The following is a 27,593-nucleotide window of genomic DNA, read 5'->3' as shown; positions in this document are numbered from 1 at the left end:
TGTCTCAGATGACAACATACAATTGTCTCATAGCAAACTCTCATATGTCTTTTTATTTCTACACGACTGGCAGTAATATCCCCTGTATTTTTTTGGAGACAGGATCTTATGATGTACCTAAAGCTAACCTTAACTCACCACCACCCTGCCACAGATTCCAAACGTTGGGATTACAGGTATATATCTCCATGACCTGATTCTTTAAAACAATATTTCATGTGCATGAATATTTTGCCTGTATGTGTTGCACCATGTGCATGCACTGCCTGAGAAACCCAGACGAGGATGTTAGCTCAGGTTACCTAGAAATGCGTTACAGATGGTTGTGGGTGACTGACCTCAGCTCCTCTGCAGGAGAGTCTTAACCATTGAGATATCTCCCCGCACCAATTTTCCTAATCTTTTTTAAAAAATGATTTATTTTTGTTTTATGTGCACTGGTGTTTTGTCTGTATGTATGTCTGTGTGAGGGTGCTAGATCCCCGGAAATGGAGTTACAGACAGTTGTAATTCACCATGTGGGTGCTAGGAATTGAATCCAGTCCTCTGAAAGAGCAGCCAGTTCTTTTAACCACGAGCCATCACCTTGCCAGCCCCCAAGTCTACTAACCTTTTTAAAAGACTTTTTTTTTGCTAGATTTTCTCTCTATTCTATTTTCTATTTTCTGCTCTATTTCATTGATGCCAGTTCCAATTTTTATATCTTCTCTTCTACGTATTTAAGTTCCACTTCTCTTCTCTTTGCTAGTGAGTGAAGGTGAACCACTGGATTTTTAGAGCCCTGGCTTTCCCCAAGGAGGCATCACAGTCCACTGGAAGAGCAGGCGCTACACCATTCACCAGGCATTAGGTCACAGACTAGCCTTTCCCTTAAACCTCAGGAACACATGTCCTGTATGACAGGCTAGAAAACTGGAAGAATATTCAAAATTCTAAAGGCTGTATTCAAATTACACGCAAATATTTTGCGAAGTTGTAGGTACTTTTTTGTTTGTTTGAGACAGGGTCTCTCTGTCATCCTGGGTGCCTTGGGGCTCACTATGTAGACCAGGTCGGCCTCAAATTTACAGAGATCTTGCTGCCTGTGTAGTAGGTACTTTTGGGGATTCTTTTTTGTTTGTTTCTTTTTGTTAAAGATTCCCTGTTGCAATGCTCATGGAATTTAAGACTATAGTGAAAAAATCAATTGTGGGCTGGTAAGATGGCTCAGTAGTTAAAAGCACTTACTGTTCTGGGCAGAGGACCTAAATTCCCTGTTGCAATGCTCATGAGATAGGTTCTACCATTATTTTTGTTGCACAGATGAGAAAAATAGCTAGAAAAACAAATTTACAGTTTGGGCTACACAAGTTTAAGGCTAGCTCGAGCTATAGCACAAGATCCCATCTTAAAGACAAAATCAGAGAGTGAGACAGAAACTAATTTACCTGCCTAAGCATTGTGGTTGCTGCTGTGGACCGGGTAATTCATCACTCACTCTCAACTAATTTTGCTGTGTCTGTCCTTGCTCTGAGGCTAAAATACTCCTTTCTCGGCTCTTCTAAAGCCCAGGAAAGCCATGTAACTTAGTTCTGACCAATGACACAAAAAAATTCTCCTGGGGGAATTCTGTTAAGTCTTTGTTTTATTAGTGACAGGGAGAGCCATTTATATCCCTCTATATCCTTAAAAAAAATTTTTTTACTATTATTCTTTGAATGTATATGGATGTTTTGTTTGCATGTATGTTAAGTATGCTTGCTGCATGTGGCCTGGTGCCTGTGAAGGCTAGATTTGAACCCCTGGAATTGGAGCTACAAACAGTTGTGAGCTGCCAGGTAGGTGATGGGTGCTGAGAACTGAACTTAGGTCCTCTGGAAGAGTAGCTATTCACTTAACCACTGAACCATCTCTTTAATTGCAACTCTTTAAAAAAACAAACAAACAAACAAACAAACAAACAAGCCACCACCACCAACAAACCCCACAAAACTTAATTACACAAAACACACAATGCCAAGAGTTATTGTAGTTATCTCAGATCAAGAGGAAAAAGCTGAAAGTCATGAGAGTATTGATTTTGAAATCATTGGCCTATCTAATAAGTCAATGCTACCTGCACTAATGTCACCTCTAGACTTGCAGGGATATGTGTGCTGGGACTGGGACTACCCAGGGCCTTGTACAGGCTAGACAAGCCCTCTACTTTTTACTTATTTTTAGACAGGCAGATTCTTGGGGGTTGGTGGCCAACCAGAGTGGCCTACTTGGCAAGTTCCAAGTAGGTGAGAGATTACCTCAAAAAAACAAGGTTGTAACTCCTGAAATATGAAACCTAAGGATGCCCTCTAGCCTCTATATACACACATGGAAGCATGAAGACTGACTGTCTCTCAAAATGAATAAAATGGGAAATCTTGCACTGTGTATGTTTTCCCATGATGACTTTTCTTTTAAGTATACTTATGCTAGGCATGGTGGCGCATGCCCATAATTTTAGGATTTAGGCTACATAGGAAAACTGATTCTCAAAGGAAAAAGTTTTCTGTGGGGGAGGTCTCTGCAAACACCAGGATTGGTAGAGTAAAATCCGCAGGAGGCAAGGACAATTGGTTTAACATAACTCAGTAGCCAGTGTTGTATCAAACTTCTACAGCAGCAGTTCTCATCCTATGGTTGAGACTCCAAAAGGGTCACATATCAGACATCCTGCATATCAGATATTACCATTCATAACAGTAGCAAAATTACAACTATGAAGTACCAAAAAATAATTTTATAGTAGGGGTTTACCACAACATGAAGAACTGTATTGAAGGGTCACAGCACTAGAAAAGCTGAGAACCACTGCTCTAGAGTCTGACACCGGCAATTTATTTTAGCCATATTTAAGCACAGTGCAAGTTTTGGAAAGAAGTTTCCTGGTAACAATCATCACAATAAAGCTAAAAGCATAACTACCTCAAAACTATTCTGTAAAGTACATTCCATCTCTTCCCTATGAATGGGCTCTGTAGCTTACGGGCCTTGGGGAGGATCTGGGGTTATCACAGAGGTCACCAAGCTACAAAGAAGATGTGACATCTCTCCTAAGGAAGGCTTCTATTGACTGAGAAGTGATGCTCAAGATAAGGGCCTAGGGAGAAAGAGTCTGGGATAAACCTAACAGTCTGGGGATTGAGGCTGGAGTGGGCTCCTCTGATAGCACAGAGCACCAGCATCCACTCCCAGCTTTCTCGGCAGAAAACAGGTATCCATTTCTTCCACTGAAGAGACAACCCTGTGTGTCTAATATTCCTGGTTTCTTTATTGCTTATCTTTGAACAAGGACCTAGTACCCTCTACAGGTTTCTTAAACCTTTTACTTATGGTGACTCTTATAAGCTGAAAGAACCTGAAAATGTTGCTTAGCTGAAACTAAAAAACATGAGTAAGCAACTAAATAAATACATGAAAAATGATAACAGCACTTACCTGAAAAATTGCAAATGAAGACAATGTTTATAAAATACCTTGTCACCTTAATGATAATAACTAATGGTAGTTATTACTGTAATAACTAATCGCAGCAATGATTAATGTAAACTAATGATAGTGACATCCAAATGTTATTGCTTTTTATTGTTTTATTTATTTTAAAAAGGTTTATTTATTTATGTGTATGAATATTTTGCCTGCCTGTATGCATGTTTACTGCCTAGGAGTCTGGTGCCCCAGGGGCCTGAAGAAGCTGCAGGATCACCTGGAAGTAGAGCTACGTGGTTACGAGTTGCCATATGGGTGCTGAAGTATGAACCCAGGTCCACTGTAAACACAGATAGTGCACTTACTGCTGAGACATCTCTCCAACCTTATTGCGTGTGTGTGTGTGTGTGTGTGTGTGTGTGTGTGTGTTGGCTCATATGTGACACAGAGAATGTGGTGAGTGTGCGCACATAAGAAGTGGGGAAGAAAGGAGAGATGGGGGGAGGGGACACAAACAAGAGAGAGCAGAAAGAAGACTAAAAAGGCCATCATGGTGGTACATTCCATTAATCCCAGGTTTCAAGAGCCAAAGCCAGACAAATGGGCTAATTAGGTCTATACAGAGTTTGATACCAGCCAGAGCTACACTGTGAGACCCTGTCTTAATTAAAAAAATAAATAAAATAATAAGAGAAATTGAAGACTCTGATCACCAGAAGAGTTACAGAGAGCTATCAACTCCTCAGAGCCAACGGTCACATAATCTAGGCTGAGAGATACAAGACTAGCAGCTGCTAAGGACTAAAGGTCCTAGTATGGGCGCTGGCACACCTACAGAGCTAAAGTCTACATGAAGACTATAACACTAGAGGGTGCTAACTGCTTCTTCCTGAATTCTGCTCCTGTTCCTGGTTGCATGCAGAAGAGAGAAACGTCTTATCAAGGTCAATATTTTCTGATCTGAGAAGGTTAGGGTGGTACAAACCAAAGACTGCTAGAATAAAAGAACTTTTAAGGGAAAATAAGGTAATGTGCTCAATTTTAAAGTAAGTTGAGCAATGTATGAGACAGTCACGGAGATGTTGGAAAGATAGCTAGGATAAATAAATCAGAAGCTCAAAGGAAGTGTCTACCACACTATAGGTCAGTATTTAGATATCAACTGTGCCTTCAGGCAACACCAACTTTCAATAGGTGAACAGAGAAAACCCTGAAAGGAAACTACAACTCAGAAACAGCAGAAGAAGTAGAAGAAAAACAAACAAAAGTAAACAGAAATTTCGTAGCAGATTAAAGAAAAGCAAAGGAAGCTTGCTTTAAGGAGGAGGAAGGAAGGAAGAGGCAAGTGAGATGGCTCAATGGGTAAAGACACTTGTCACCATGCCTGAAGAAGACTTGTCACCAAGCCTGAAGACCTGAGTTCAATCCTGGGAAGGAGGAAGGCAGTTCCTGCAAGCTGTCCTCTGACACACATGAATGCTCTGATGTGTGCCCCACCACAACAAATGTGTTCAAAAGGGATGCTTTATGCTTTTTCAAAAAATAAAAGAGGGAGGGAGGGAGGAAGGAAGGAAGAGGCAAGTGAGATGGCTCAATGGGTAAAGACACTTGTCACCATGCCTGAAGACTTGTCACCAAGCCTGAAGACCTGAGTTCAATCCTGGGAAGGAGGAAGGCAGTTCCTGCAAGCTGTCCTCTGACACACATGAATGCTCTGATGTGTGCCCCACCACAAAAAATGTGTTCAAAAGGGATGCTTTATGCTTTTTCAAAAAATAAAAGAGGGAGGGAGGGAGGGAGGGAGGGAGGGAGGGAGGGAGGGAGGGAGGGAGGGAGGGAGGGAGGAGGAGGAGGAGTTAGGGAAATATCTCAAGGCAGAGTGCTTGTCCTGGGTCTGACCTCAGCAATGCACAGGTCAGAGCATATGCCTGCAATCCCAGTTCCATGGAAGTGGAGGCAAGAGAATCAGGATGAAATTCAAAGTCATCCCTTGAAGCCTCAGACACAGGAAAACATCCTACCTCTTCTTCCCCCGAAAAAAAGAAAGAAAAGAGGAAAGACTTAAAAGGAAGGAGGCATTAAGGGTATCAACTGGCATAGAAGCATCAAGTTAAGATGAAGTCTAAAACCAGTTCATTAGATTGAGCAATAAGGAAAGCACCCATAACTACAGTACAAACCGTTCATTCCATCAGCTTCTTCTTCAGTGAAGTTGAAAAAGGTAAGTGACCTGAGGGGTCTTTTCTGAACAGAGGAAACCAGCTTCATCAAAAGAGTGTTAGCAACTTCAGGGGTTTGAATTTGATTTCCTGGCTCATCTGAGATGCTAATCACTGTGGTACCCAAAATAGCCACATATTCCATAGCAGTAAAAGCATTTACTTTGTAATTTTTAAAAAAATCTGTGATTAGTTTAGGTCCTGCTATATAGATAGTATGACCTTGAAGCTGATCCCCCAGTTGTTTCTCTTGGAAAGTAAGCGCTGTCGCTCTAAAGCTGTTTTCAAATTAAATGAGAAAACCTTGGGGGAAGTTCTATGTAAAGAACAGAGCACCGGACAGGGGAAATGGCTGAAGGTAAAGTGCTTTCTTTGCAAGCGTAAGTACCTGAGTTTGGAACCCACATAAAAATCCAAATATGACTATATGTTGTTATCCCACTCTGGGGCGGTGGAGACAGGAGGACTGACTCCTGGGATCTGCTGACCAGCCAGTCTGACTGAAAATCAGTGAGTTTGTCTAAAAATCAGAGAGCCTGTCTCAGAAAATAAGGTAGTGAGCAGGTAAGGAGGACAACCAACATGGATGCACACCCTCATCACACACACACATGAAGTATAGCAAGTATAGCTATCAGATACTCTTAAAAACAATTCCAGGAAATCAAGAGGGACAGACCGACACAGAAAGACAGACAGGCAGAGAACTGAGCAGGGATCTGGCCGCTGAAAAGACTATTTTTTAGTCATATGTTTTAGACATATCAGATCATTTATTGTCTCTGTAGGCTGACAGCTTTATTAATATTATCAAGGTTTTCTAGCTGATAAACTGATACACCTTTTTTGCTTGTTTGAGGCAGGATCACTATGTAGTCCTGGCTGCCTCGTTAGTGAAAAAAAGAAAGAGAGAAATGGGGAGTTAGGAATGTCAGATTGTGGATTTTGTTTTGTTTTCTTTGGATGCTGGTTTTTTGTTTTTTTGTTTTTGGTTTTGTTTTGTTTTTAGTTTTATTTTGGAGGTGGGGAGGAAGTCATAAACTTATAGCTATGGCTGGCCTTGAACTCTCAATCCTGCTGCCTCTACCTCCAGAATATAGAGATTATAGGTATGTGCTACCATACTCAGCTAAAGTATTTGTAACATTTGGACATGTTGTTTGCTACAGTCTGAAACCAGAAAATTCATAGGGCACTGTAACTGGTTTCAGTCAGCATAAGAGTGGGAAGTACCCAGGACAGAATATGGGAAAAGGAAGATGAAACGTTAGTTATTAACTTGTGGTAGCGAGACAGTGAATATACAGCACAATGCCCAGCTCCAACCCAGATCATTTCTACAGATCACTAAATTCTCCATCTTTTCATTTATATAATGGTAAGGTAAAGGCTTCATACATTCTTAAGTCTTGAAATTATTTTCTAAATGAGATTGGGACCCACAGAGCAAGTTGATAGCAGACACAGTTACATTAACTACTCTTTGCCCCCTTGTGAAGAAAAATTCTGTCTTAGGGTTTTCATTGCTGTAAAGAAACATCATGACCAAGGCAACTTTCATAAAGGACAAATTTTAATAAGGGCTGGCTTACAGGTTCTGAGGTTCAGTTCATTATCATCACGGCAGGAAGCATGGCAATGTCCAGGCAGACATGGCACTGGAGGAGCTGAGAGTTCTACATCTTGTTCTGAAGAAACAGGAGAAGACTACTGTCTTCCAGGCAGCAAGGAGGAGGGTCTCAAAGCCCACTCCTACAGTGACACACTTCCTCCAACAAGGCCACACTTATTCCAACAAGGCCATACCTCCGAATAGTGCCATTCCCTGGGCCAAGCATATTCAAACCACCACAACTTCGAACCTTTTTTTGTGTTTTTCTTGTAGACTATATATTGAGGCACAAAAGTGTAATAACTTATCAGATGTCATCACATACTGGATTTGGTTTGGTTTTTCTCTTGCAGTACTGGAGATTAAATGCTAAGCTATGTGCATGCCAGGAAAGCCTTCTATCTGCTGGGCTATGCACAGCTCTAAATCTCCATCTCTATATTCCAATCTCTTTTCTCCAAAAGGCATATTCATTGCTGTGCTTTACAATAACCATTGGCTAGGGACTGTACTAGACCCATGAACCAACCACTGGTTTAGGTCATTATCTCATTTTATAGTTGAGAAAACTAAAAATCAGAAAGGTTAAAATAACTCTACCAATGTGCCACAGCCTATCAGTAGTAGAGCTTAGATTCTGGAAGTTACAAATATCAAAACAGAGTTGTTATATCAAACCTATCAAAGTGAAGGTCATGAGGAAGGAGTCTGTATGAACCTATGTCTGCAGTGGGGTATTTCCTGCATGTATGCCTATTACAGGATTTATTGCAAAAAGTACTTCTAGACTGCATTATTTGTGCAAATAATCCAGTGGCACAAGGACCTAACCTAGCAAGACCTATGTCACCAACAAGCCACACCGTCCTCTGAACTGTCCCTGTAACCGATGGTCTTTGTTTCAAATCGTTTATGTGAAGCTTTGCTTTTTCTTAAACATTTCTCCTTTGCCACAACCTCCCTAAATGTGCCTATGTCCACTACAGCATATGTAGCCTGAATAGAAAGCCATAAACATACTAGCCTTAGGAAAAATTCTTTGGCACCTGGAGCGATGGCTGAGTGGGTAAAGAGTTTGCTGTGCAAGTATAACAACCTAAGTCTGGCTCCCTATGACCCCGCCCCGTGTGTGGTGGTGGGAATGAGAGTGTTCCCATAGGCTCAGGTAGTGAATACTTGGTCCTTAGTTGATACAACTGTTTGGGAAGGATTAGGAGGTATGGTTTTATTGAAGAACTGGACTTATTAGAAGGTGGGGACATATTGCCACTGGGGGTAAACTTTTGGGATTTCAAAAGCCCAAGCCATTCCTAGTTAGTTCTCTTTGCCTCATGGTTGTGTCTTAAGATGTGAGCTCCCAGCCACTGTTCCAGCACCATGCCTGCCTGCCCCCATGCTCCTTAGTGTTGAATTCTAACTTTCTAAAAGTGTGAGCCCCAAATTAAACAATTTTTTAATAAGTTACCTTGGTCACAATGTTTTGTCACAGCAACAGGAAAGTAACTAAGATACCATATAAAAGCTGGCACAGTACTGCGTCTCTGTAATCCTTACACTCAGAGTAAGATGGGATACAGGCGTAGGAGAATCCCGGAAGCGCACAAGTCAGCAAATCTGTCAGACACAGTGCAGTGGCAACAGAGAGAACCTGCTTCAAAGAAAGTGAAAGGCAAGGGCTGGTGACACCTGACATTGTCCTCTGACCTCCAGATATATACTGTGGCATACAAGCACAAAATTAAATAAATTAAAAAATAGGTCTGGGGGCTGGTGAGATGGCTCAGTGGGTAAGAGCACCCGACTGCTCTTCCGAAGGTCGGAAGTTCAAATCCCAGCAACCACATGGTGGCTCACAACCACCCGTAATGAGATCCGATGCCCTCTTCTGGTGCGTCTGAAGGCAGCTACAGTGCACTTTACATGTAATAAATAAATAAATAAATAAATAAATAAATAAATAAATGAATAAATAAATCTTTAAAAAAAAAAAAAAAAGGTCTGAAGAGATGTTAATAGAGCTGTCAAGAGTGCTTGCTATTCTTACAGAATACAGGAGTTTGGTTCCCAGGAGCCATGTTAAGTGCCTCATAACTACTTTTAACTCCAGCTCCAGGGGATCCAGTATCCTCTGATCTTACTTCAGCACCTGCAGACATGTAGCATGCATACAAAGAAACACATAAACATACAGATAAATAAAAATAAATCCTTTTCATCTCATGTTGACACTCTAGATCCCTTTTCTGCTCAGAACACACACTAGACCTCTGGGTGACACTTGGATGCTTATACCATCAGAATATTTGAAGAAGAAAAAGGGCTCAGGAGATGGCTCAATGCTTAAGAGCACTGCTCATGCAGAAGACCAGGGTTCAGTTCCCAGCACCCATATGGTAACTCACAACCTTCTGTAACCCCAAATCTAGGGTATCTAATGCCAGAAGAGAGACTCCGAGGGCAGCAGGCACACATGCAGTACATATACATACATGGAGGCAAAACATTCATGCTGATAAAAAAATAAAAATACAACTTTTTTTTTAAGGAAAAGAAAGAGAGGTATGTATAAATTTTAACATTCTAAAATTGTACCAACAAACCTTTTTCTTAAGCTTCTAGGGAAAAAAGTCCTATCACTACCCACTGCTAAAGTGAACCTAGGAAAAAGGTGTGCAAGTTTGTTGCACTATCTGTTGTAGGCAGCTTGGGCTGCCAAATTAAATAATGCTGTAAGTTAAGTGAACTTCAAAACATACATTTACTTCTCAGATCTGGAGGCTAGCAAGTCTCTGTGTCATTGCCAGTTCTGGATGCCACGACGAGTGCCCGAGAGGGTTCTTCTGGCTTACATGGCTATCTTCTTGCTGTATCCTCACGTAGCAGAGTGAACTCTGGTATCTCTTCTCATATGAACACTAATTCCATCACGAAGGTGCCACCCTCATGACCTAATTTAACATCCATCATCTATTACTAACATACTATTGGAAGTTAGGCCTTCAACATATACATTTTTGGAGGAACACAAATATTCAACCCATAACACAATCTATAGGTAAACAACTCAAAGTATATGGCATGTTGTATTCTCCAGTCACTTTCTTAAGATACTCAACTATGTAGCAAGAACAGTACCTCCAAGAAAATGCTGAGCTCGTTGTTAGGCACAAAGCAAAGCCCTTTTCAGAAAGAGGGAGAGGAAAATGCTGTCAACTGACTAGAAGACAGGTGTTCACCAGAACGCAATGTATCCCAGAGTTGTACAGTATTTCCAATCTTAAGCTTCAGAGAGAATTTTTTTCCCTCTCTCATAATTCACCTCCTCTAAAATAGGTAACGCCACAATGGGCTTGCCTTCCTCTACCTTTTTGTTTGCTTGTTTTGAGACAGGATGTCTCTCTGTAGCCCTGGTTGTCCTGGAGTCCACCATGTAGAGCAGGCTGTACTCACAGAGATCCACCTGCCTCCAACTTCTTCCACTTTTGCTCCCATGAACCCCCAGCCCCATCACTGAACTACAGGTCACTAGCCATTTCTAGAGTCTCAGAGAAAAGGTGCCTTATTAAGGAAAGATAAAAAAAGATCTTAGCATATGTGTGCTGATTGGGGTTTAATTTTATTAGAGTTATCTGAGAAGTGTTGATTTTGTGCACTGTGTATTCAGACACTGATTTCTATGCCCAGACATCTGGTTGTAGTCCAGACAATGGCACAGTCAAGCATCTCTGGTCTCAATGTTTTGTAAAAATGATTTTCTATCACCTCTGTTTGGTTAATACAGTGCTGACTCAGCCACTAGCTGGGCAGTAGAAGAGAATAGGGCAGGACTTCTGATCTCAATCAAAGGGTCCTGAAGACAGGGGGAGAGAGATGAAGAGGCAGAGAGACCATGTAGATGGACCAGGAGGAGTCACCATGAGGTTGAGATCAGACAGCAGTCATGAGGACACACATGGACTAGATGGAGCCAGAGCAAGATCAGATGGGAAGTAACAGGGCATTCTGCTGGGTAGTAGCATCCCAGTCGTGTTAGAATAGCTAAGCATAGTGCCAGCAGCTTAATAAGAATACCAAGTCTCTGTGTCATTTATTCAGGAGCTAAAATGGGTTAGAGCAAGTGAAGAAATGCCCTGCAGTTTTTTGGGAGCAACAGGGGTGTGAGAAACCCCCTAGAATTATTATTACAGAGAAGAGGGAAATACAACTGGAAAAAAAATGCCTCCCCAAATTGGCCTGTAGATGAGCTTGGGGATGTTGTTCTTAATTAGTGAGGGTTCAGCCCATTGTGGGCAATGCTAACCTCCTTCCCCCAATTGGAGCATCCTATGCTGTATAAGAAACAGGCTGAACAAGCCATAGGAAACAAGCCAATAAGCAGCAGCCCTCCATGGCTTCTGCTTTGGTTCCTGCCTTAAATTCCTGCCCTGACTTCCCTCAGTGAGAGATTGTAGCCTGAGAGTTTAAACCCTTTTCTCCCCAAGCTGTTCTTGATCATGATGTTTTATCACATCTTTATCTTTATCACGTATCTTTAGCTCTATAAAATTAGCACATCTGTCAGACAGACCAACTTGCTTATTACACATACTATAAACTCATAAAATTTGAGTTCAAGTCTTTCTGTACCCTTTAGAAGCTATAGCTACCAGACAAATCACATGGCCAAAGTTAAACTATCACAATTTCTTTATATGCAAAGAAGGGTATTATGAAACTTAACATTAATAGTAAATAATTTATGTATTACCTTGCATGTACTTGCCAAACAGCAATTAAAAACTTTGGCATTGTCATTACTATCATCAGTAATAAATATTTAATGTACTATATTACATTACAACTTGTTTCACTTCAATCCTTCATTTACAGCCATATACAAGGAAAGATAACTTGAAAATCTGTTTCCTTTACAAACTACAGAAGCTGGATACAGCATGACAAGCATCTTATTCTTAGACAAAGGAGAAATTTAAGAAAGAAAATGAAATCCTTAGGGATAAAAAAAATGAAGAAGGGAAGAAAAAAAAACAAACGGGAAGTCTAGATAATGAGCTGATGTCAGGCTGCTCTGGTAAGGTGTGGGTCCTGGCCATCAAAGAAACTGATTTTTGCCAGGTGGTAATGGCACACACCTTTAATCCCAGCACTCAACAGGCAGAGGCAAGTGGATTGTGGGGCAAGTGGACAGAAGACCTGGTAAGGTTTAAGCAGTTCAAAAACCCTGGGAATTCTCATAATTGAGAATGGCAGGCATTGAAACCAGCTCCTGGACAGGGTCTACTGGTCCTGGAACACTTAACCATGACACCCCACTGAGAGGACCATGACAACCAGTCACGCAGCATAAAAACCTAGAGTTCTCTATGCTTATGAGGTATCTAACTTCCCTTCCTGGGCATCCCTTCCTGCAAAAGGTATTTAATTCCTGATTCACCCTCAATAAAACGTACACATGCATATCCGCCATAAAAATAAAGCAGTTTGGAGATTAAAAAGTAAAGCAAGGACCCTCTCCTTCATCAAGGATCGATGTGGGGTAGCGGTGGAGAAGGTGGGGAGTGGGGTGGGAGGGTAAGACCTTTGTTGTAAAGAATACCTAAACCTCCTGGAGAAGGCCTCTCTTCCAATCCCTCCATTGGACACTCACTAGGAGACAAACGGGATTCCATCCTGTCTTGGGCTCAGCCATCCCCTTCCTGTCTGGGGTATAGGGGAAGCGCAGACTCTTGGACCCCTGTTCCCAACTCCCTTGGTCCCCAGCAGAATCTGGGTACACAGGAGGTTAAGAACCACAGCAACCAGTCCCAGCCCCCGCTGTTTCTCACCCAGGGAAACAGGCTGGGATCTCTATCACAGATTGCATTCTGCTTCTCTGAGTGATGTGCTGGTAGCGTTTCGGCATCCCAGCAGCAAGGAAGACACACAGCCTGACAGTGGATCTCTGAGTCCAAGGCCAGCCTGCCCTACAAAGAGAGCTTCAAGATAGCCAGGACTACACAGAGAAACCCTGTCTTGAAAAACCTAAACAAACAAACAAACAAAACAAACAAACAAACAATAAAAGAAACTGCTTTTTATAGGCACTAAGATTAGTAAATAAGGATACTGAAGGGCTCTAGCAGGCCTGAGTATGGCAAACATGGGAAAGCCAGGCTCTGTCCTTTCCCTTTCCCTCTCCTCCTTGCTAAAAACCATCAGAATACATTCCTAAAGCTAGCCTCTAAGTCTATTCACTTATTTGGCCATTTATTCCTTCTGAGGTTGACTATAAATGTCCAGCTATCAAAGTATTGAAGTTCAGCAATCAACCCCCCCCCCCCCCCGGCTTCCCTAATTAATGACATTTGACTGTGGCCCACGTCTGTCTCCTCTTTATTGAAAGGCAGTCAGTCCTTTGTCTCTCTGGGGTAAACATCCCTCCCCTGCCCCTACTCCTTTGTCCCTTTTCTCCCTTCTCCCTCATCTCCCATCTCTTATCTTTGTCTCTCTAAAAAAAATTAATGTCCTTTGTGCTGAGAACTTGGTTTTGGTGGGCCCCGTGGGACTCTGGTCCTTTCAGATATGTATGGGCCCTCAAGAGGGTTGAAACCCAAATTTGCCTTCACAGAGCTGGGACCCACTCTGGCATGGTGAGACATATCTGTAACCCCAGTACTCGGGAGGCAGAAGTAGAACTCAGAATTCAAGGTTAACCCTGGGCTACATAGTCAGTTAAAGGGCAGACGGAGCTACATGGTACCCAGTCTCACCATATCAAAAGTAAAAACAAAAAAGCTGGAACCTTAAGAGTCTTATTGTTAGTCCAGGTAAATAAATGAATAAAACAAAAAGTACTATGATATAACAGGAAAATGAAGGCAGGCAGGATTGGCTCATGCCTTTGATCCCAGTGTTTGGGAGGCAGAGACAAATGGGATCTCCGTGAGTTTGAAGCCAGCCTGGTTTACAGAGTTCCAGAATAGCCAGGGCTACACAGTGAGACCCTGTCTCAAAAACACCACCACCAACAACAACAACAAAAACCAAAACACAGGAAAATTACTTTAAAAAGACTATGATTTTGAAAATTTAGTCTAGATAAAATGTATATGGCTGACTGTATATGGCTTGTGTGTTATTTAAGCTACCTGCAGGGTTCTAAACTCTCCAGCAGAGAAATTAAAATTTCAGGATAATAATATTTACTGATCAGTAGACACACAAAAAGTTCTTCTCTCCCTGTAAAGTATAAATTATATAATTTAATTCTTACAATCATCCTATTAAATATCGATAATGTTTACAAAACAAATTCAGTTTAGGGAAGTTAAGCAATTATCTAAAGTCATCCAGATATTCACTGACAGAGCTTAATTTTTAACTTGGCTGTTCATTCAATTCAAATTCTACCATGAGCCCACCAAAGACAAAGTTTGCCACCTTTTCCAAAATACCACATTGCCTGATCTTTTTAGTGCAAATCAACAAGTGTAACTGTTTCCTTCCTTCTCAAGCTTTGCTGTTCCTAAGAATGAGGCTGGCCAGAAAGGCAGCATGCCAAAACAGCTTAGTTGCCTCTGGAAAAGAACTTACTTTCCTGGGAACACCCTGAACTGCGAAGGGAAAAAGCAACAAGTGACCTGAGCTAGGTCTGTCCCATGTGTCTTGGCTACTGGAAATAATTTTATTAAAATAAACATACAATAGAGCTCAAACAAAATACTTTACTATGAAGATTAATAAGAGCAAGAGAGTTGTAATAAACACAACAGGTGAAGCTGAAAGTTAGAGATTACTGCTACAACCCTATCACACTGAACTTCCAATATAATTCTGAGTATTATTTGGATGTATATTATTGAGACCTGTTTTATTACCTTAAAAACATAAACAGATGAGGCTGAGTGTGTAGCTCAAGTAAATATTTGTCTAGTATGTGCAAGGCTCTGGGTTTAATCCTTACCACAACAAAACCCATGGAGAGATAGCTAAGCAGTTAGGAACACTGACTTAACTGGGAATGGGGAGGCATACCTTTCATTTGAAGTAGGGAGAATCTCTGAGTTCAAGACCATCCTGGTCTACACAGAGAGTTTCAGAACAGCCAGAGAGCTATACCATGAGATCCTATCTTTAAAAATAAACAACAAAACGCTGCTGGATGTGGTAGAGCACACTTTTAATTATAGCACTCAGGACCCAGAAGCAGGCACATCTCTGAGTTTAACAACAATTTTGACAGCCAGGAATATGCAGAGAGACCCTGTTTCAAAAAAGGGGGGGGGGTAAATAGGAAAGGAGAAGGAGGAGGAGAAAGAAAAGGGAAATGGAGGGGAGGGGAGGGAAGGGAACCAACTTCAGACAACAGGCTCTCTGCTCTTTGAGATACCTTCACTCACTTAAGGAAGAATTTAAACAGAACTGACATCGTTCACAGCTTCCATTCTGCCCAAGTGGCTCAATGTAGAACAAAGCTCTCCCATTCTTCTAAATCCAATCCTACCAACATTTTCAACTATGTTTCCTCTTCAACATTTCTTTTCTATGGTCAAGAACTGGCTTTTGTGTGTGTGATGGTGGATTGAACCCAGCACCTTCTCACATTAGGTCTGATTCTACCAGTGAGCCACAGCCTCCAAACCTGCCGGGTTGATACCTTGTAACAATGTGTTTTTTGCATCATGTCACCTTATCTTGATTTCTATTGAATTATCTTTGAAGGCTTGTGATGTGTAAAATACAAGCTAGATACCTTCAGATACATTTTTTCCACTCAGCTCCATTGCTATTAATCCTAGCTGCTGTTACTTTTAAGGAAGAGTAACTATTATCAGGCGCTTACTTTATTTATGTCAGGTATTATATGCTGGCCTCAAACTCAGGGAAATCCTCCTGTCTAAGTCTCCCAAGTGCCAGAATGGTAGGTGTGAGCTACCATGCTCCACTTCCATCACTACTGGACCTTAGATACATCTTTTACAGCTTCTCAGCCTTTGCTAGGGCTTTGGAACCCTGTAGTAGACAGCAAAGGCACTCAGCAAACTAGATCCACTCGTGAAACGGGGGATGAGAATGGGTAATGGGAATAAGAAACAATTAAAATTCATTAAATAAATGCAAAAATATACCAAAGAACAACTGAAAAGCAATAATAATCCATTCTTATACCACTCACCAGTGTAGGCCATGTTCTTAGGGTTGCCATAAGGAGCCCCAGGTTGCACGGGGCTATAAACAGGGTTCATTGTGGAAGACTGAGGATCCTACAGAAAAGACAAAGACCACAGCATTGATTAGTAATTACTCATTCCCTGTGACATCATCTTCTCTTCTATCTCTTCTAAAGTCTCCAGTTATGCTCAAAGGGAAGCATCATAGTATAGGAACAAAAGGACTAAACAGGGTATATTCTTTCCCCACTTGACAGGTGAAGAATGAAAGAGCAGAGAAGTGATATAACTTGTCTAACGTCAACACAGCCATTTTAGGCTCCGTTTAATATTAGTACTAGTATTCAACAGAGAGTTCTGACATTAATGTGGCCCTGGACAAGTCACTTTGTCTCTTTGGACTTTAATGTCATAATGTTAATGGATTAGTTGACCTCTGAGGTCCTTTCTATTTCTAATAATGCTAACTCACGAGTTGGAAAATGATACACTGCTACAATTTAGCAAGAGAGCCTGGGTGTCTGGTGGTGAGCAAGCCTGCTGGAAGGAAGAAACAGCAAGTGCCTTGCCCACCCCTTATGCCTGAAGAAGATAAGATAAAAACTACTAACAGCTGTAAAGAAAAGGGGAGGGATTTTTATTAAATTTATTTGTGTGCCCATGCATGCACACATGTACAGTGCCATGTGGAGCCATAAGGAGATTGGGAGACAACTTGCAGAAATTGGGTCTCTTCTTCCATTATGTGGGTCCCAGGGATAGAAAAGGTTATCAAACTTAGCAACAAGCATCTCTAGCTACTGAGTCATCTTGATGTTCCCCGAAGAGGAAATTTGATGTCATTGAATATCTTAAGCAAAAAGAGAAACATAGCCAAGACTTCTTACCAAATTTATTCAAGGGAAAGAAATAAACTTGGAAATTTGTGTGCAATAACTATCACCTACACAAGTGCTCTGTTGATTATCTTAATGAAGGACATTTCCCATTCTGATTAATGGAAAACCTGCCATTAAGCTCTATTAACCAGACAATTTGTCCCATCTTGTTTAGAGAGCCATATCTTACACATAAGCCGACACATGTTTGAATACGTGTCTCCAGATATATTACTTACACTCCATAAAATCAAACAATTCTCTCCTAACTAGGTTTACATGATAGATGGGCAATGTTTTAGGTCATTAACTTTTGTTGCACCTCAGGATAGGGAACAAGTTCAATGCTGAAGGCAGGCAGTGAACATCTGGCTTGATGACAACGGCTCTGTGATTAATTAAGTCTGTTTTGGGTTCTGGAATGAAAGGTGGAGAATTGATGGGTTCCCAAGGACAGGACGCTAGGACTCTCAGAGCAGGCAAATAGGAAATGCCACTGCTCATTTCAGAAGCTAGAACTTCTATAAATCTGCCCAATGCAAAGCCCTGGCAAACAAAGCTAGGATTAATGGGGTCATTACACTCATCTGCAAATTGAAGCTACAACCTTGAGAATATATCAAATAAGGTATGTGTATTCTCAGCTCAATTTAGGAAAAAAAAAGCATTTCACAAGCAGGCTGAGAATTAAACTCTGATGTTGATGTTAAACTTCCTAACTGTGAAGTGATATGCAGATTCAAGGAATGACCGCGCTCCTGTGCAGGTAACACAGGTGACTTCCAGAATACTTTCCCTAACTTGGGTCTTCTCCTTAACCAGCTCTCTGCCTAGTAAGTCAGTGTTAAGTAAAACCGTTAAGATGCTGTCATGACTTGAAAGTAGTACCCACTTAAAAGCATGTGTAGGAAACTCAATGGCCTCTGTAACAGTAAGAGGTGGAGTGTTAAGACACCATGAGGGATCCACTCTCATGAACTGATTAATGCTGTTATACTGGGAGAGCGGTGCTTATAAAAGGATGAAGGAGGTCTCTCATGCTTTCTCTCTACCCTCTTGTTTTGTCCTTCTGTTCTTCTACCACAGAATGGCACAGCAAGAAGGCCTTGCCAAACACCTGCACCTCATTACTGAACTTCCCGACTCCAGACCTGTGAGCACATAAATTCTTTCTTGTTATAAATCACCCAATCTGTGGCACTGTTATAGCAGCATGAAACAGACTAAAACATGTGCTGGACAGCACAACTGGCCCTATAAACATCTGCACACTCTCCTACTGAGAGCACACCCTGTGCTGCTGATTGGACAAAATGTGAAACATTTTTTTAGTCAAAGAAACTCATCAGCTGTGAAACAGGTCTCCTGCTGCTCCAAATTGAGAGCCCCAGACAGACACGGAGACCATGACATGGACATAAGAACACCAATTCAATCCCAACCAGTAACTGACAGTAAAGAGATCGGCCAGGGTCTAATATCTGGAATAAACCAGGTATGGTGATGCGAAGCTATAATCCCAACACTGGGAAGCTAAGGGAGAACTGCTGTGAGTTCAAGGCTGGGCTGGGCTACACAGTAAGATTCTGTCTCAAAGTAAACAAACAAACAGTTAAAATAAGACCATGATAGTCACTTCTGGGGGAACTGCTAAGAGCAGAGTTCCCAGCTTCCAAGGGATTATCCTTTTGTAAGAGAATCTGTATACTGGTCATGATGTCACATAGACAGCAGCTAAATCCACAAGCTCTAGTGTCAGGCAGATTCAGGTTCAAGTTCTGCAACTACCACACAACAACTGAAAGTTGCAGGCAAGTGTCCTAGCCACTTCCAGTTTCCTCCAATCTCAAAATGGAAAATAATACTACATAAAAGAGGTTGGTTTTTTTTTTCCAAAAAATAATGAGTTTATTGAGGTAGAATTTACACATAGTAAAATTCACTCTTTTAAGGAATATAATTCTGAGCTCTTAAAAAATCCCACTTGGGCTGAAGAAATGGCTCATCGGTTAAGAGCAGTAACTGCTCTTCCAGAGGTCCTGAGTTCAAATCCCAGCAACCACATGGTGTCTCACAACCTTCTGTAATGAGATCTGATGCCCTCTTCTGGTGTGTCTGAAGATAGCTACAGTGTACTCATATACATAAAATAAACAAATAATTCTCTGTCTAGCCCTGGCTGTCCTGGAACTCACTCTGTAGACCAGGCTGGCCTTGAACTCAGAAATTCGCCTGCCTCTGCCTCCCAAGTGCTGGGATTAAAGGCCCTGCTCAACAAATAATTCTTTTAAAAAAAATTATATAAGCCGTGAGTTCCAGGACAGCCAGGCTACACAGAGAAACCCTGTCTCAAAAACCAAAAAATAAAAAGATAAAAAATAAATACAAATAACTGCAGTCCTATAATCAACCATACAAAGATTCCCATCACTTCCAACTATATCTTTTTTGGCCAGTCCCCTGCCTTTGTCCTAGCTCCTAAAAGTAACTAATCTACTTTTGTTATTTTACGAATTTTATTTATAGATTTGGTATTATATATACAGTTCTTTGTTAAATAGCTAAGTGACATCATCATCATTATTATTTTAGATGAGATTAAAAGGAACTACTGGGAGAAAACATAATAATCATAAAAATTAGTAGAGCTATACAATTTTTGAATTTTCACCTTTATCTAAATGACAGTCTAAAGTAGTGCTATCCAATAAAATGTTTCATACTGATAGAAATATTTTAAACATTTATTTATTACATGTAGTATGTGTGCCTGAATGAATTTATATGGATGTAGGTGTAGGTACTCACAGAAGTCAGTCAGAAGGCATAGAATCCCCTGGAACTGGAACTATAGTGGTGAGCTGCCTGATGTGGGTACTGGGAACTAAACTCAGGTCCTCTGAAAAAGCAGTAAGTGCTCATAACTGCTAAGCCATCTCTCCAGCCCTAGTGTATCAGCCAGGGATGTACTAAAAGGTAGAACACTTATTTGCCTAGCACACAAAGCTTTAGGTTTGAGTTTATGTGTCCCATATCCCTCCCCAAACCCTGCACTAAGGGAGGGAGGAAGGGACTAAACAAGGAGGGATCTTATTTCTGTATTGGCTATTAAGCTCCTCAGACATGCAGATAAAGCACTTTATTTTATGTATGTGAGTGCTCTATCTGCATATACACTTGCATGCCAGAAGAGGTATCAGATACCAGTACAGATGTCTTTGAGCCACCATGAGGTTGCTGGGAATTGAACTCAGGACTTCTGGGACAAGGTCTTAACCACGGAGTCATCTCTGTAGCCCCAGAAGTTTTAGTTTTACTTAATAGTTACATGTTGCCATCTGTTCAGAACAGTATTTTATCCAGAAAATGTATTTGTATGTATACATTTTATAAAAGTAACATTCAGCCATACTTCAAAGGTTCTTTATACATCTAAGTATTTCCCCCTATATCATCTGTATCATTTTATAAACATCAGGTAAAAGAATTCAAGTGTTTGAAGTAACTACATTTAGCTAAATGAACAATCTCCACTTTACAAATGAAAAGGGGCAAATGAACCATGCAAGACTATAAAGCAAACAGAAGGAAGAGTTTAGAATAACACCCAAAAGAACCAAAGACTTAAAAGCTAAAAATATAAATCCCTTAGAAGCATAGGGAAGAAGATGGAGGAGTCACCTTCATAACTTTGGATTGGCAATAACTTCCCATATAAGTTACTGAAAGCACAAAATAAACAAACAAGCCAAAGAAAATAAATTGGATTTAAGTAAACAATTTATTATTATTATCATCTTCATCATTATCATTATTGTTATTAAAGAGGAACTACCAGCCAGTCATCATCATCATCATTATCATTATTATTATTAAAGAGGAACAGTCAGTGTGGTGGCAAAGCCCTGTAATCCCAGTAACTCAAAAACTTTAGGGAAGAAGATCTAGAGTTCCAGGCTAGATAGGGCTACATATATAGTATGACTCTGTATTCCAAACAACATAAAAGCTAAGTCTACGGGTGCAGGACTATACTCTCAGGTACTTGGGAGGCTGAGGCGGTAGGTAGGATCACAAGCCATTCTGGACTACGGAGCAAGTTCAAGGCCAGCTCTGGAAACTTAATGAAAGAAAATAAAAAAGAGGGCTGGGATATATAGCTCAGTGGAGAATACTTGCCTGCCTTGCTTGATACTCAAGGTTTAATCTCTGTACCACAGACAAAACAAGAGCAACATCAGGAAAAGCAAAAAGACAAGTTACAGAATGAAAGAATATTTTCAAATTATATACTTGCCTTTTTTCTTTGAAATAGGGCCTCATGTATCCCAGCTTGGCTAGACCCAAGAGCCTGTGTAGATGATTTGAATTTCTGATCCTCCTGCCTCTACAGCCCAAATTTTAGAATAACAGCTGTGTATCAACACATCTGGTTTTAAAATTACAGGTCTAATACAGGATTTGCATTTAGAATGCGTAAAAAAATTTATACAGCTCAATAGTACAAAAACAACCTAATTTTTAAATGTATTTATTTTATGTGTAGTAATGTTTTAGCTGAATGTGTATATGTGCTCCACCTGCACGCCTGGTACCTGCAGAAGTTAGAAGACATCATATCTCCTGGAACTGGAGTTAGGGGTGTTGTAAACCATCAGTGTGGGTGCTGAGGATGGAACATTCCTGGGTCCTATGCAAGAGCAACATAGTGCTCTAACTACTCAGATCTCTCTCTAGCCTAACACAACCTACACTTTCAAGTGAGTGGGAAATCTAGCTCTGCTAAGATTTACAAATGGCACATCAAAATCACACTGAGAGGTCATATCAAACAGTATGGCTGTACTAAACAAAGAAAGATAGGGTGAAAATATAACTCAGTTGGTAGAACGCCTAGCATATGGGAAGCCCTGGGCACTGTACACACTGGGTATGTGTTAGTCAATAGTATCTTCCAAACTAAAAGGGAAGAACAGAAAGGTTCATGGGACTAAGGAGGTAAACAAACTTTGCCTGTCTGGGAAAGCTGAAACTTGTAAAATTCACAAGAGCTCTTCTCAAGAGTTAAAGAAGAAGAGGAGGAGAATGACTAACCAGGCTGCAGAAAGGTATCTCTTAGCGTTTCCTGCAAATTGTGCAAAGAATTCCAGGGACACAGCTTTCCTGAGTTGTCACTGGTGTGGGCTGGACTTTTTAGTGATAAAACTGTCTTTGACTCTCGCAGCTGTCAGTATCCCCTCACCTATACTACTATATAAGTAGTATTGGTTAAATTCTAGGATATCCAGGGCTACACAGAGAAATCCTGTCAGGGTGGGGTTGGGGGTGGGGCAGGGTTTAAATAATAAAAAGGAGATGAAATGTAACTCACTGCCAGTATTCATCTAACACATGCCCGTCCTGGGGTAAATACTATGAAACAATAAACTCAGTGGTTTACCAATTTCAATTCTGGTATAATCGCTAATTTGGTCTGTCATGAGTTCCTCATTTGTGGTGAGTAGATATGTGTGTCATTTCTCTCCACAAGAAGTTTGTCCTATGAGTGTCACGGCAGGTCTGGCCTTTGTACATCAAAATTCAAACCATCACCTTCCTCAAATACCCAGGACATGCAGATGGAATGCTTCCTCGTTTTTATACTGAGTTCTCTGCTCAAACGTCACCTTATCAGGAATGTCATCTTCAACTGCCACATCTGTACTAGCGTCTCCAGTAATTCTGTCCTCTCAGCTGGTTTCACTCTTCCTGATGACACCTATCTTTATTAATATTTTGCCTCTATAACAGATTACCCGCGACTGAACCATTTATGCTGAACAGATATTTCTCACTGTTCTTGAAACAGTAGGGTACAAAACTCTACGGGGCAAAGCTCATCTTGGGCTGAACAAGCACTGATGAGTATTATGTGAGAGAGAACACAGTGCTGAAGACTCTCCTCCAGCAAAGCTGGGCTTTAGTGCCAGGCGGTGGTGGTGCACGCTTTTAATCTCAGCACTTGGGAGGCAGAGGCAGGCAGATTTCTGAGTTCGAGGCCAGCCTGGTCTACAGAGTGAGTTCCAGGACAGCCAGGGCTATACAGAGAAACCCTGTCTCGAAAAACAAAACAATAAAAAAAGTTAATCCGAAGTGCTCTGTGCCATGTAATCTTTCTTGGGGAAGGGGTTATTTATTTACTTCATATGTGACTCTGTACGGTATAATGTATGTGCGAAGGTCAGAGAACAGCTTTCAGAAATTGGTTTTCTCCTTATACCATATGAGTTCCTGGGATCAAATTCAGCTTCTCAGGTTTGGCAGCAGTGCTTTTTACCTGCCGAGGCTGTTTTGTTTTAATGAATAATTAATTCTGTGTTTAGAGAGGCTCTCTATAAAACTAGTTCATTCTTTTTAAAAAACCTATGACCTTGAGAAGACATTTTGTATCATTTGCAAAAGCATGTGCTAGATAAACAATTAGTTGCCTGTGGTGTGTCTTCCCCGCCCATGGGCCGAGGGAGAGGGAGATACACATGCCCAAGCATGTGTGTGGGTTTCAGGTCTACCCATCTATCACTCCCCCCTTCATTTGTGTGAGACAGGGTTTCTCACTGAACCTGGAATGAGCCTGGTGGCCAGCAAGCCCTGGTGATCCTTTTGCTTCTGTACTTGCCCATGACTGTAGTGTTGGGTTTATAGAGCCTGTGTAGCCATGCCCAGCTTTGTAGGATCAGACTTGGGTCCTCATGCTTGCATGTTTCCATCTTTCCAGTCCCTTGTCCTGTTTTGATGAGCTAAAAAGCCATTTTTCTTAGTTATTCTAATGGGCTAATAAGTGCTGTGGTAGTTGGAATTCGACATTTTGCAAATGAGCATCTCCTTTATAGTCAGGCACAAGTCAGTTGTTGAACTTTAGCATGAAAAGATCTTTCTGTTAACTGTGAAAGCCGCTCCCATATTGAGATCCCTTTGTCAGATTTGTAGAAGTCACAATTCTCTATTTCATCTTTAAATTAAAGTGTTTTCTAATGAAATACAGTGTACAGAATTTTTAAAGACAGAAATCTAATATGTAGTCTGATTTCATTTGATAAAACAATAGAAACAGGTAGCCACTATAAAATCTGGGCTTCTTTGTAAATCATACTGATAGAATTAAGGAAAAATCTACTGGAACCATATTTTCTTCAATTTAGTAAGAGAATGGTTAATGTCTAAAATGGAATTGAAGCCATGTGTGATGTCACACACCTATAACTCTAGCACTTGGGAGGGAGGCAGATCCGGCTACACTTCGATTTACTATGTGCTAATTCTCTTGTTTAAGAGAATTCATCTTTTATTAGGGAGACACGTGTAAGAGATTTACTATAATTTTACCATGATAAAGTTTCTGTAATATAGCACAGTCCTTGAAACTCAGAGATGTCATTTTCCTTGGCAGAAGGATCAAGAAGAGCTTCCAAAGTTCAACATTCTGAGTTTGTAAGGCTAATACAGAGTTAACAATGATCTTTTTGCAGGTATCTTAAAGCAACAATGAAAAAGAGTTGATTTGTTTAAGGTGCTACACAGTGAAAGTTAGGTAGTCAAATGCATAACATTATGCTGTTTTGCATCTCAGACATATGCATAAACTATCAATTGAACGAACAGAAAATGAATGATGAACACATCTGAACCTTGAACCAAATCTTGCTCTACGTCACTAGGAAACTCAGAGTTGAATTTGTTTCTAATCCTTACCTAATAAACAGAACTGGGATTAAATTTACGTGGCTTCATTTACTATGTCATCTCTGTTTTCCCTTCATGCTAATCTACTCGTTTTAGATCCTGTTACATATTCTGTTAGACAGGGTCTCTTCATGTTGTCCTGCCTAGCCTCAAATTCATGATTCTCCTGCCTCTGCCTCCTAAGTAACTAAGATTTCAAGCTACCACACCCAACTTATCATACTTACTTTTTAATAATATGATCTCAGTATTTGCTTATTTATGATCAGACCTCACTATAAAGCCTAAGCCTCAAAAATTCAGCGTTTTCCTCCCTTGGCCTCCCTAGTGATGATGGTAGGACTGTGCTACCACATCTGGCTACCTGTAGCTTAGGCAGTCTGCGGTAGGCATGCGTATGCATACATAATATGCCTGCCTGTGAACTCATGTATAGGGCACATATCTATGTGTGTGCAATGGAGGCCCAACATTGACAATGGGTGCCTTCTTAGATCATTCTCCACTATATTTACTGAGTCGTGGTCTCTCACTAAACCTGAAGTTTGTCAATTCCAGCTAGTTTAGTCACCTTATCCCAGGATCGCCTATCTCTGCTTCCCCAGTGCTGGGATTATAGGTGGCTGCCATGATGGCCGAGCTTTATAACATGGTTACCAAGACTCATGCTTGCATTAACAAGCATTTTATCCAATAATACATCTCTTTGGTCCAGAATAAGCATATTTTAAAGTTTAGTTCCCTTTAAAAAATACAAAATGTAGTTATAACACTAAAGATGGTGTAGTTAGTTTCTTTGAATTTAAAAATTAAGTGTTTGATGGAGGGGTGTGAGAAGTGCACAGCTACAGTACACATCTGGAGATCTGGGGCATTTGTGGTTCTCTCCTTTCACCGTTACATTAAACTTGGGCCACTAGACATTTGCAGCAAGCACTTCACCTGCTGGTCCATCTCACTACCAATCTGTTCAGCTTGTCTTGATGGTCTGCTGATAGTTTAGAGTGAAACCAGACCTCATGAATAAGGCCAACAGTAAAGATCTCTTATTTTGCCCTTGAAAGGTAAAAAAGGAAGGAGGTCTCTGCTGGAGGAACTCTACTACTTCACAAAAGACTCTTCTTCAAAAGCTACCATCTTCTGAACCTCCACATGTATGGCCATGGAGGTTCAGGCCATGTTGGTCTATACACATACCATTGTCCCTGATCTAACTATCTTTTTTTTTTTTTTTTTAAAGATTTATTTATTTATTATATGTAAGTACATTGTAGCTGTCTTCAGACACTCCAGAAGAGGGAGTCAGATCTCGTTACGGATGGTTGTGAGCCACCATGTGGTTGCTGGGATTTGAACTCTGGACCTTCGGAAGAGCAGTCGGGAGCTCTAACCCACTGAGCCATCTCACCAGCCCCTAACTATCTTTTTTACTCACCTGTTACACAAGCGTAGGTGTTGGGGCAACATTGGCTAATTTCTAAATAATATAACATGAATAAAGCTGATAGAAGTTGAGTGGCACCAAACTACTCAAAACACTAGAGGTTTCGATGGTTTATGTTTGTGAAGCTTCATAATAAAATATACACAAGTTACAATTTCACACATTTTATTTTATTCGTTGAGACCTAGAATGACCTCAAACTCACTATCCTCCTGCCTCAACCTCCTAGAATTATAGAAGCATGCCAACACACCTAGCCAAACACTGTATTTGCTTGTTGTTGTTGTTGTTGTTGCTGATGGTTTTGTTTTTAATGCCTATTTGTTAGACTTCTATTTTCTGGTAAAGATGATCACAAATTATAAGGCTGACCATTATTCATTCTTTCAAAATAAAATCAAAAGCTCAGTATAGGATTTTGTCCTTCCTAATGTCCTTGAGAATTCCAGAGTGAGTTGGCAACTTATGAAAATAAATTACATGTTCATTAGGAAGCAAAATGGTCCTGAATAAAAAAGACAATGTGGTATTAATATCTGAATAAAGAATGATGTCTAAAAAGTACATTTTCTTTAAAGATAAAATGTCTACGTCTTCCTGGGTGTCATGTATAATACATCCACAAATATTTCTTATTTCAAAGTAGGAATGTTTTTAGCATTTGCTAGCATTATTATCCAAACAGATGATCCATTGGTAATTAATCAGCAAAATCAATATAAATAAAAATGTGAATGATCAAATCAGGTCAGGAAAGACACCCCCTCTCTCTGACAGGAATATTACCTGCTGTTTCCCTGTCCTCCCTATGCCACACCTGGTCTCACAGACTTTGATCCTGTGTGAGGCTATATCCCGCCTGCACTGCCTGCTCCCTTGTCTCTCCATCCACTTTGTCTACAATCATTTCCAATGGAGCCTCTGGACTTCAACCACTCTTGTCAATGTCCCCTTCACTGCCTTACTCTAAGTCAAATCTGTTGTCTCTCATGAAAATGCAGATATTTTCTCATGAAAATATTGAGAAATTAAAGCCAGCATATATTATACAATAAAGCCCTGTAAGAAGAAAGGAAGGAAGGGAGGGAGGCAGGGAGGGAGAAAAGGAAAAAAATTAAGTATAATTAC

The 27,593-nt window shown here is 40.6% G+C and overlaps 1 protein-coding gene across 6 annotated transcripts in view; it reads right to left on the bottom strand.

Moving 5' to 3' along the window:
- The window catches only part of Fam168a (family with sequence similarity 168, member A), a 135,019-nt gene that overhangs the window by 38,326 nt on the left and 69,100 nt on the right, over positions 1-27,593 (bottom strand). For all 6 annotated transcript variants that reach the window (XM_006507920.3, NM_178764.4, NM_001362169.1 and 3 more), the window contains one exon: positions 16,430-16,517. In XM_006507920.3, coding sequence (XP_006507983.1) covers positions 16,430-16,499 — 70 coding nt within the window. In that variant the 5' untranslated portion in view covers positions 16,500-16,517. Of the gene's footprint in view, positions 1-16,429; positions 16,518-27,593 lie in introns of those variants that run through there.

The sequence above is a fragment of the Mus musculus genome, chromosome 7 (assembly GCF_000001635.26).
Source record: "Mus musculus strain C57BL/6J chromosome 7, GRCm38.p6 C57BL/6J".
Classification (NCBI taxonomy): domain Eukaryota; kingdom Metazoa; phylum Chordata; class Mammalia; order Rodentia; family Muridae; genus Mus; species Mus musculus.
Note: the sequence above shows the minus strand (reverse complement) of the source record. Positions and strands in the feature narration are given on the sequence as shown.